We start from the raw sequence: 12,128 nt of genomic DNA, 5'->3' as shown, positions 1-12,128 counted from the left end.
AGTGTTTTTCTCCAAAACACAGCAGCCAAACAGTGAGAACATGACTAAATTTTTAAGGACAGTCATCCATCTAGTCAACAGTTAAGGCCTAGTAGGTTCTAGAATCTCAGAAGATAAGGATATTAGGCCAAAAGCTAATGTTTTTGACTAAAGTAAAAGCATTCATCAAGCTTCAGGGAATACTGTGATATTCCTTATACATGCCTCACTATTATCTTATTCTTAACAGGTTTTCAAAATGAAAGAGCCTTTCCCCTGAAACCTATTTTCTCCCAATCTATTTCTGTCTTATCTGGAAGAGATTTTAAAAGGGACAGAAAAATTGGGGGAAGGCAAAAGGGAGAAGATTCATGAAGAAAAAAAAAGAATAAATAGCACAATTTCATACAAAGTAATGGTGACTAAAAGAGTATCCTTCAAGTACGGAAAACTTCACTTAAAATACTTAGGATGATAAGCAAATTAAGCAAAAAAGGAGAATGTACAATACGATACACACATAATAAAGGATTAAGAATAAGCAGTTGTTATGCCTTGTCAATGCAGCTATAATCTTTCAATCTGAAGGCCTATGCAGAAAACTGGCTCCTTTTTATCCAAGGCTTTTTTTGTTACTGTTTTGTTAAAGACTTTGAAATCATAGATATGCTTGGGCTATTCTGACTCAATGTTCTTCACAAGAAATTATCCCCATTCTATCTAAAATTAAACTTACTCCAACCCATTACTGACTTTTCCACCTATGCCCAAAATCATTTCCCATTATCAAGGTATGTCTTTGAAAATGAGCTTTAATTCTTCCTTCCTTATTTGGTAATTTGGGTCCTGTTCATTTTTTTCTTTCCATTCCTTCTGGATTCCTAAATCCAATCCAAGCCTGTATTTCTATGCTGGTACCATCACAAGAGTTTCCAAAAAACAAAAACAAAACAGAAACCAATTTTTCAGATTTCAATTCATTCAACCCATAAATATCAGATAACCATCCTAACATGCCAATTTCTACCTATTACTAACTGCAGCTTGTCTGGTAAGCTTTTGGGTACCCCTTTCTAATAAACCTGTCCTCTTTTCAACTACTCTCTCCCTATTACCAGCTACAATCCCCTCAGTACTACTTAAATTGTTCTTATGACTAAACTCACACAACATATGTCTCAAATTTTTTTGCTTACAAGGTTTTCCCCACCTGGAATATCTTTCCTGTACTAATTTAAGTATCACCCAATCCTCACAGGCAAGGTCATGTTCTTCATCTTTCAAAAAGCCTTCCCTAGAGGGAGGAGGGCTGGAGACATATTGAAATCAGAAAGATAGATGTTAAGGATTGAGATGGTATAATCTAGGAATGCCTAGAGTGTATAATAACAGTGAAACGTACAAGGTACAGATTTAAAAATGTTTTTGCATGAGGAAGAACAAAGGAATGTCATTATTGTAGGGTACTGAAAATAGATGGTAATATTTTAAAATGTCACCTTCTGTGTGAGACTAAAGCAAAAAATGTTTACCTGTTACAAAATTAATATTTTGACTAGTGCATTTCCTAATATAACTTATGTAGATAGTTTGATTGAACGCCATAAGTACTTGGAATCTCAGGTAGGACATGAGAGATTTTGTATTGGTTTGTCCAGAGTGACGCCCCGATGAATCCCAGAGTGATTCGATCAGTGAGTGGAAAAGTATCTGCAAGGTCCCCTTTGGGGAGTGGTGAGAACAGGGAGAAATTCAACTTCCCCAAGTTGAATTCTTGATATTCTCACAAACAGTGTGGACAACCAAGGCTACAGGCAGAGCCCCCATTCTTGGGGTTTGTTCATATGAAACTTAACCCCGCAAAGGATAGGTCAAGTCTACTTAAAATTTAGGCCTAAGAGTCACCCCCAAGAGAGCCTCTTTTGTTGCTCAGATGTGGCCCCTCTCTCCAGCCAACACAACGAGCAGTCTCACCACCCTACCCCTCTCTACATGGGACATGACTCCCAGGGGTGTGGACCTTCCTAGCAATGTGGGACAGAGATCTTGGAATGAGCAGAGACTCAGCATCAAGGGACTGAGAAAAACCCTAGAGTGAGCTGAGACTTAGCATCAAGGGATTGAGAAAACCTTCTAGACCAAAAGGGGAAAGAGGGAAATGAGACAAAGTGTCAATGGCTGAGAGATTCCAAACAGAGTCGAGAGGTTATCCTGGAGGTTATTCTTATGCATCAAGTACATATCGTCTTGTTATTCAAGATGTAATGGAGAGGCTGGAGGGAACTGCCTGAAAATGTAGAGCTGTGTTCCAATAGCCATGTTTCTTGAGGATGACTGTATAATGAAATAGCTTTCACAATGTGACTGTGTGAGTGTGAAAACCTTGTGTCTGATGCTCCTTTTATCTACCTTGTCAACAGATGAGTAGAATATATGGAATAAAAATAAATAATAGGGGGAAAAATGTTAAAATAAATTTAGTTTGAAATGCTAGTGATCAATGAAAGCGAGGGGTAAGGGGTATGGTATGTGTAAAATTCTTTTTTCCTGTTTTTGTTTTATTTTTCTGTTGTCTTTTTATGTCTTTTTCTGAATTGATGCAAATGTGTGGGAAATGATCATGATGATGAATATGCAACTAGGTGATGATATTGTGAATTGCTGAGTGTATGTGTTGGGAATGTTTGTGCTTCTTGTAATTCTTTTTTTTAGTTAATAAAAAATAAAAAAAAAATGTAGAGAAAAGAAAAAGCCTTCCCTAACCTTCCTAGTAACTGCTCTCTCCTCCTGCTCAACTCTCACCTATTTCCATTACTCCTCTTGATTTTAAGATAAAAACTTTACACTGTTATTTACCTTTATGTAAAAAGTCTTGTCTGACCCACTTTTAAGAATTACTTACCTCCTCTGTAAATCTTGTCCTGAACTTCTCCTATAAATATGTTCCTCCTTCAGTCCTTTTCATTTTAATACACATATACCTACTCAGTTGCTCAAGCCAGGGAACTGGGAATCATCTTCCCCTTAAAGTCTCACCTACTCTTCCAACCACATTTCCAAAGTCTGTTGATTCTTTTTCTAAAATTGCTGTCAATTCTGCCTACTTTTCTTTACCTTAATTGTTACTATTGAAGGCTAATCCATAATCATCTCTCATCAGAATCATAGCAAGAAGTGTCTAAAGTAGTCAATCCATTTTTGCTCTTGCCTCTCCTCTCTCCACTAAAGCTAGTGTGGTCTTGCATGATCTTGGCTTGTCTTCTCCAACCTTAGTTCACCCTCTCCCTAGTTCCTGATTCTCCTGATATACTGGACTTTCAGTTACAATTAGCCAAGGTCTTTCTCAATCTCTCTAAGTTGAGCATCAGGCAAAGACCCATATTCACTTGTCGGGTCTCAATGTAAGTATCACTTACACAGGTAATTCCCTGATTCTGTTACTTTAAAAGTTTATCCCTAAATCCTGGCCATATTCTCCCACAGCACTTTGATCTTTTTACTTTATGTCATTTACCACAGTTTGCATTATATATTTACTGCTTGGCTCCCTTACTAGATGGGAAGCTCCATGAAATCAAGGACTACATCCATCTCCAGTAGAAACCCACTATCTAGATCAATGCCTGGCAGAGAAGTCCTATAAATATGCTGACTGAATCTTGCTCCTGTACATACTTCTATTACTACATTTATCATATGTTCTATAGTTATATGTTTATATGGTTTCCCTACAAAGCAGTAAGTTCTCTTGAAGGCTTTGTTTTTCACTGTGTCCCTAGGGCACAGTACAGAGTTGAGTAAATGTTGACTTAATTGAATTACTCAGCTAAATTGTAAGCCTCTTAAGAGCAGACACCATGTTTTGTTTATATTTCTTTCATCTACCATGATTATACATACCAATCATTTATTATGCTATCAGCTTAGGAGAAAACATGAATTCCACTTCATCTACATGGGCACAGCAAAAACAATTTAAATGCCAATTTTGCTTCTATGAAAAAAGTTCTGGTTCTATGTTTTAAGGCTCACTAGTATTCCTGATCTGTAGGAGCAAACATACAGGAGATCAGGGACTTTAAATGATACCTAAATACCACTTTTCTTATTAAATAAAATGCAGACTAGTAAGATTCTTACTTCAACTTTTTCTATTATGTCATATAATCCTCCTAACATGAATAACATCTGATGTAGTATACAGTGTGGGCAAACACTCAGGCTCTAATGGGAAAGTATAACTGCTAAGTATTTTTGGATTATTAAAGATCAGTAGATAAACCTGCCTTGGGGAGTAGTTAGAAGTAGTCATTAGAGGTGGAATCAGATTTCAAGTGTTCTTGGCAATCACGGCTGAAAGAAATCACTAATCTGACAAGACCGCAGACCACACGCAGGGGCTTAGGCTGACAGGAATGGGGATGGGGGATGCGGATCATGTCACAGCATGCTATTCACAACCTTAGGGGAATTATGCCACATTGGTTCCTATTCTTTTGAATCAACTGAAAAACCTTACTTACCTGTCAGAGTCTAACTCTGGAGACTGACTATAACCCTATATTCCCAAAGTCTGGGTTCATGCTTCCAGTTTAAGACAGGCAGCCCTCCCCTTCCCTCAAAGAATCTAAAGTCTAGGTACAATAAAAATACTACTTTTTTCTCAATCGTTTTCTGCATAAAAATGTAAAAGAGGTGATATTTACAAGAGGGAAAAGAATCAAAGCAGTGGAAGCAAGGAAAAAGAAGATAATAACTCTCTAAAATGAAGAGGCAAAACCTTTTCCCTTTCTCCAAAACAGCAGTATGACAGACTCCTGCTCTTTTGAGACAAAAAGAAAACAAAAAACTCTTTAAGGTCACTTAAGACCCAAATGAACTCCCAAGAACAAAAAAAGGCTCCTGCTGTTGGTCACAGCAACTTTCTCAAAATGAGAACACAGCTAACAAAAGGGTGGGACAGTGTGCAGGATTTATAGTGCCACAAGGACAAAGCCTCCTGCACGAGAGGCTTGACCTCAGATAACAAATACGTTAAAAGAGGATTCTGGAGCATAATACAGTTCACAGTGTCACCCCATGGCACCATAGGTGTTTTACTAAAGTAGATCAAATGCAGTGTACCCTCAGGCACGTCATAGAGGCTAAAAAGACAATGAACAGTGGTTACATAAATTTCAGCACTGGAGTCCACAAACTGAAGGCAGGTAGCAAACGCAACTAAAATTCTGTATAAATTCCTCAGTTATTCAGCAGGGGAAAAAAGGGGCAAATGTTTTTTTTGCCTTGAGAGAAATACAATCACATCATTTGGAAACATTTGGGAGGTAAGGGGACAGTGGGGAGTAGGTGAAAAGAAAACCACGGCCCAGGTGGCAAATGACGTGCTTCTGCAGAACTGCTTTGACTCCCAGGGACTACAGGTATGTGTAGAGCACTAAGCTTCCGAAAGCCTAAAGAGTAAGAAACGACAGAGGCTCATCTTGGAGGACTTTGATGGACTATGAGCTTCTCTTCAGCTAGAGACTACACCCCCAGGCCTGGGATGGTGTTCTCTGGCCTTGGCTGTACAGAACATCAGGGAGGAAGGCCCCTGTACTTTCCTTTCTTTTTCTGTAGAAGTTAACATCTTCCTTTCTGTTCCTTGTGAAGAAGTTTGCCATTAGATGCAGGTAGGATATGGGGTGCAGTGAGATGCTACAGCTCAAGATCCAAGCTTTTTAAGTACCCACGCTTCGCCCTGGAACGCAAGCTGATGAATTTTTTCTGAAGTACAAATATGACTTTTCTGTTGGCAGAGGTGGCATGTGCTGAGAACTGATGACTTTTCTTTCAACTCTTATTGCAGAGGCAGTCATGGCTTGGATTCTGTAATTGTGAAGCCCACCTAGAGCCAGAGCTGCCTTATACCCAAGGAATTCGCAGTTATCAAAGGAATTACAGCACTGTGGATTACAAGCAGAAATCATCTTAATCCATTTAGGAGACTTGTTCATAGCCAGTTTATTTCCAGTGAGTCAATTCCTGATGACTTTCACCAAAGAGGCACCATACCTAACATCCCTCAAATCCCCAAATATATGGTGAAAATCGTCTGCAGAGCTTTTGATGTAGACAAATTAATTCTATTTACTCTTCTTTAGGTCCTAACAGAAAGGCTTAAGAGACACAGATTCTTAAAACTAATACTTGGAGGCCATGTCTGTACAGGGATATACTTCAATTTGAGACCGGTGTGTGAAGGTGTTGAGCTGAAGATGAAAACTGAGAATGTCTGATGTCCAACCAGAATCCTGATTCTGTCTTTGAAGAAGTTTAGGACTAGTAAGGCCTAGTAGCAATGTGAAATAACTGGCAGGGTAACCATGCAATGTGCTCAAAGAAGTCCAACTGAAGTGGTCCAAAGGTTAGATGATAAGAATTCAGGCTGAAACTTGATCCAGAGTAGGGGAAACTTGATCAAGAACCCTGATGCAGAGTTCCATGCTTAGCTAGGCCAACGTTGTCAGGATTACACACTTGACATCCAAGATTTAAGCCCAGCAAAACAAGGCATTATAAAAGTCTCACCAGCATGCCTAAAACAATTTTCTTATTAAAGGTAGACAGTACTGAAGACAAAGAGGTACAATTTAAGGGAAATATTTGCCATAGGTACAGTATTTTTTCTCTGTGAACAATGCATCCCATATGGCTGAGGGGAAAAAACAATTTATTTAGGGCTGCCAAATGAAAGCAGTTTGGTTGGTGTCGACATACCAGTACATTTGGAATTATAACAAGGCTTTTGACTGGAAGCATGCACCCAAAGTGAGAGAAATACCCAAAGTTCACCCTCAGGAAAGTGGTTAGCCCCTTCGAGACTAATCACTCATTAATCACTTTGCCTACTTACTGAATTTTATTCTAGCTCTACTGGTACATCTTAAAGAGATAATGTACGATCAGGGCAATGACCAAAATGTTAGTGCTCTATTCTGAATATAATGTTCCATTTTCCTGGCTTCTGGGTTTTTGAGGTAAAACAAAACAAAACAAAACAAAAAAAACAAACAAAAAACCTGGGACTCTGCCTATGTTTTAGATGGGGTTCAGAACACATTTTACTAAATGTGACCATTCCTCTTTCCTGAAGAAAATAAGCATGACAGTTCAGAACTTCATTTGTGTTAAAGAACATGCTGAGGAACCCAGTTAGGGACCTACCACCAAGGGGAAGATTGATTCTTAATGGAATGTGATTTAGCCTAGCAGTCCTCCTGCTGACTGTAAACAACACAGAAATTCACTGCCCTACCCACAACCCCGAACAATCTCAGTTTAGAATTCATTTCTGAGGAGGGAGATATTTCTAAAAGTATAGAAAGGTGATTTGCATATTTATATAAATATATACTTATATATCTGGTAAAGAGAGATAGTTCATTTAAAAATGGTGTTTATAATTAAAAAATGTTTTTGCATGAGGAAGAACAAAGGAATGTCAGTATTGCAGGGTGTTGAAAACAGATGGTAATTCATATTTTAAAAGCTTAACTTATGTGTAAGACTAAAGCAATAAATGTTTATTTGGTACAAAATTCATAATTTGGTGCATTTCCTAACATAACTTATGCGGACAGTTTAATTGAACACTCTAAGTATAAGGAACCTTGAGTAGGGCATGAGAGTTTGTACGTTTGTCCAGAGTGATGCCCCGATTAATCCCAGAGTGATTTGAACAGTGAATAAAAAAGTATCTGCCAAGTTCCCTTGGGGGAATGGTGACAATGGGGGAAAGTTCAACTTCCCCATGTGGAGAATTCCTGATACTCTCACAAGCAGTGGGGACAATCAAAGCAACAGGGTGAGCCCTCAATCTTGGGGTTTGTTCATATGAAACTTATTCTCACAAAGGATAGGCTAAGCCTACTTAAAATTAGACCTAAGAGTCACCCCCAGAGAACCTCTTTTGTTGCTCAGATGTAGCCTCTCTCTCTCAGCCAACACGACAAGCAAACTCACTACCCTCCCCGTCTCTACTTGGGACATGACTCCCAGGGGTATAAACCTTCCTGGCAATGTGGGACAGAAATCCTAGAATGAGGTGGGACTCAGCATCAAGAGATTGAGAAAACTTTGTAGACCAAAACGGGGAAGAGAGAAATGAGACAAAATAAAGTGTCAACGGCTGAGAGATTTCAAACAGAGTTGAGAGGTTACCCTGGAGGTTATTCTTATGCATTATACAGTTATCAACTTTTTAGTTAGGGTATATTGGAGAGGCTGGAGGGAAGTGCCTGAAACTGTAGAGCTGTGTTCCAGCAGCCATGTTTCTTGAAGATTATATAATGATATAGCTTTCGCAATGTGACTATGTGATTGCGAAAACCTTGTGTCCAATGCTCCTTTTATCTACAGTATGGACAGATGTGTACAACGTGGATTAAAAATAAATAAATAATAGGGGGAACAAATGTTAAAATAAATTTAGTAGATTGAAATACTAGTGATCAATGAAAGGGAGTGGTTTAAGGGACATAGAAAAAAATAGGGGAAACAAAGGCTAAAATAAATTGGGTAGATGGAAATATTAGCAATCAATGAGAGGGAGGGTAAGGGGTAGGGTTTGTATGAGTTTTTTTTCTTTTTATTTCTTTTTCTGAATTGATACAAATGTTCTAAGAAATAATCACAGTGATGAATATACAACCATGTGATGATAATTGTGAGTTTTTTATTATATACCAAGAATAGAGTGATCATATGGTAAGAATGTTCATGCCTGTATGTTGTTATGTCTAAAAAAAAATTTTTAATTAAAAAAAATGCTGTTTTTATTTTTTTTGGTGTGAGTTTTTTTGTTTGTTGGCTATTATTAAAAAAAAAATTAGGTATTACTAATCCTACTTTCCACCCACTTCAGGTTGGGATGAAATTAATTGTTTTAATTCAACACCCCGGCCAAGGCTATACTGGATTCCAGTTAGAGATGGTTATTTCCTCAACAGTGCCAATGTCTGCAGGATAGCTATAATAAATTGGAAACGTTGAAAGCACTTAGATACATATCATTAATAGGATTATACAAAGGATCATTCTCAACCCATAACACAAACAGGAGATACTCTCTATTCTGCAATGAACAAGTTCTCTCTGCCTGCAGTAATACACAGATAACATTATCCAAAGATCACATGCATGACGGGGACAAGAAAGGGCGGGAGGGGGGAATTTTACTAATAGAGTCAGTGTGTTTATAGCCACAAATTCCACACCCCTTCTGGTAAGTCATACAGTTCAGAAATCTACAGTGCACATATAAGAGCTCACTGGAAATTGGATGCACACCTAATCTCCTTTCTAATCACTTGGCTACCATCGTTTCCAATGGGAGCTCCATATTTCTGACCATTAGATGCAAACTCCTAACCATCTGTATGCCCCATTTATTGGGACAATGAGGAGTAATACAGATGAGACTGTCCAATATCTGCAGCATTATATGGAAGCAGCATGATATGGAACTGTTGAAGTTCTGCAGCATTCATTTATGCTCTTTAGGATACACATACATACACCCACATATACACAATCAATACAGTATTTACCTGCAAGCTGCAGGCAATTCTTATGGCGTAAAAAGAGAAAAGAAAGAATACCAATGTATCTGCCCACTTCTGCAGTGTAATCAATGGATAGCCAGGCATCCATCTGACGGCTGTTGTACAGCTGTAGCTGTGTAGCCTAGCTGTAGTTGTGTTGGATTCAGCTCCTCTGCACGAGCAGAGTGGAAAAAGGATCCAATTGAAATCAATAGCATTATTTTGCCTCTAGGATCTGCTTGAACTCTGCAGAGTTGACACATGTAATCTCTTAGTGGTAGCTATAATGTACCCACACTTCACAACCAAGTAGGGACAAAGACAACAAACACAGAAAAGACAGTCTTTCCTATATAACAAAGCATAGGTGTTTCTGTTCAAAAGTGGGACAGCTGTATGTCACATTAAGTGCTTAGTTTGTTGGATATATACCAAGGTGATCTGAGGAGCTACCAGTACAGATTGGTACTTTATGTATAAGTATACAGAATGTATGAGTACATATATTAGCAGTATTTACTTCACTGTAGTCATATATAGTTTACTGTGGAAAACTGGCATTTTTACTTAAGGGCAAAGGCAAAATCCATACTAAGTACCCATTCGGGCCTTGAAAAGATATCAGATATGAAATATTTCATATCTGACTGAAATCCACAAAAACTGCACATGCAGCATCCACTTGTGTGCTGTCATGGGGTCAGACAGTCTGCATACAATATACTCATATTTGGTGTAACCAGTAACATTAAATATGGCTCTTCTTTGAGAGAAGAGGCCAATTTAATGCATATCTCAAGGGTCCACATCAGGACTGTCTCCTTTGTGTATACTAGGAGGAAGAATATATTGGGAAAATGCTATTTCCAGGAAAGCTAAGAAAAAGGGAGACTTCTGAGAGGTGGAGAGTTCTTGCCCTTTTTTATTTCCTTTCAAATAGGTAACCCAAACATAAGAGTAAACAGGGGATCTGCAGCACAGGCATAGCAGTAATCTCTCAAGCAGCACTTTCCGTAAACCTGGGTTAACATCTCGACTGGCAGCCATTTGGAATGAAGAGTCGAATCTTTGCTGCCAGCCAAAGGGCAGCATGGCACACACCAATGGCCTTAGGGCAGTCCTCCTGATGTGGAGGCCCCCCCTTGGCACGTGAGCTGGGGATAGACAGAGGGTTATCCTCTTCCATTTGCCTGCAACTCATGTTGCAAGCTGAACTTGCTGGGTTTGCCACCGAAAACACAAAGCTTCCTCTGCATCTCCTGAGGTATGTTTAAAAAAAAACAAGCAGCAAGGCCCTTCACACAAGGTTCATGTTCTTATTGTTTGCTTGAGTTTCTGATTTGTTGGGGGGAAGAAAAGACCCTTGATGTACGAAGTTGGGCTTAACTCCCCAGAGCCCAACTCTCCCAAGGTAACTCACTGCTTCAGGGTACTTTACCTTCGTGTGGGGCTGGGTCTTGATGGAGCCGTATTCATATTTCTTCTTTCCGCTGCCTTATTAATATCTGAAAAGAATAATCAACCCATTTGTTCAATGCTATGGAATAAAAACAAGATCATCAGCACATTTCAAATGAAAGCAACAACAAAAAAATTACAATGACAACCAGATGGTGTAAGAAAATTCATTCAGCAGAGACACTGTCACTTGAGCAATTTTTATTATTAAGTTAAGGCAGTACATTGTCAAGTCTTGGTAAGCAATGTCCCTCAGTTTTCTAGCTAACACACAATTCGTGTAAAATGATTATTCTGATGCTTTAACAACTACGCCAAGCCCTAAACCTGACAGCTGCCTCCTCCAAAGGGGATGGAAGGAAGGTGTTTTCTAAATTCTTGGAGCGTTGGCTGTAAGATTCTTTTGTAGGGGAAAGTGGGGGGGGGGGGGAAGATAAGGGAAAAGGGTTTAAAAACATATAGAAAAGGCAATTCTATTTTATGTGAAAAAGAAGTAACAGCTGGAATCTGATGCCTCAAAACTTTCAACATTCCATGAAGTAGCACCTCCTTTTAGTGAGCCTTGTGTTGCGTACCACTGAACAGAATCTTCCAGAATAAGATGCAGGATAAAAATTTATTTCCCTTAAACGACAAATACGAAATTTAACACCTACAATCTTCATATAGAAGTGCCTAAGAATAAGAATTGGTATTTGGTATATTAGGGTTAGGTAATAAAACACTCATCAAAACAAATTTCATTAAAAAGTCTGGTATATGCAACTAGATAATAGAGAACAGTGGAATTACAATAGAAAAGCAAATCTGTGCAGTTAAAATCTGCTTTGCTAAAACCAAAACAAAAACTCCTTTGCAACAACTGAACTGAAAATATACACCGTGTATAAGAATTGATGAGCAGCTAGAGAAATGTAATCCATGTCCAAAATAACACTTGACAATTTTTATTACTTAAAGATAACTGCATTAAAATCTTCATACTCCAGTTGAAGGAAGAAATAAAACTGATTCCTGCTGTAGTATAGTTTTGTTCCCTTTGTTTTATATCAAACAATCGTGTATCTAATGACACCAAATGGTAATAAGCACCCATATAATTTGAAT

The 12,128-nt window shown here is 38.4% G+C and overlaps 1 protein-coding gene across 2 annotated transcripts in view; it reads right to left on the bottom strand.

Annotated features, from left to right (window-relative positions):
• Window positions 1–12,128, bottom strand: part of NCOA5 (nuclear receptor coactivator 5) — a 30,525-nt gene that overhangs the window by 8,432 nt on the left and 9,965 nt on the right. For both annotated transcript variants that reach the window (XM_077167788.1, XM_077167789.1), the window contains exon 2: window positions 11,002–11,068. In XM_077167788.1, the coding sequence (XP_077023903.1) occupies window positions 11,002–11,039 (38 nt within the window). In that variant the 5' untranslated portion in view covers window positions 11,040–11,068. The remainder of the gene's footprint in view (window positions 1–11,001; window positions 11,069–12,128) is intronic.

This window comes from Tamandua tetradactyla, chromosome 1 (genome assembly GCF_023851605.1).
Source record: "Tamandua tetradactyla isolate mTamTet1 chromosome 1, mTamTet1.pri, whole genome shotgun sequence".
NCBI classification, from domain to species: Eukaryota; Metazoa; Chordata; class Mammalia; order Pilosa; family Myrmecophagidae; genus Tamandua; species Tamandua tetradactyla.
This window is presented reverse-complemented; position numbering and strand designations above follow the sequence as displayed.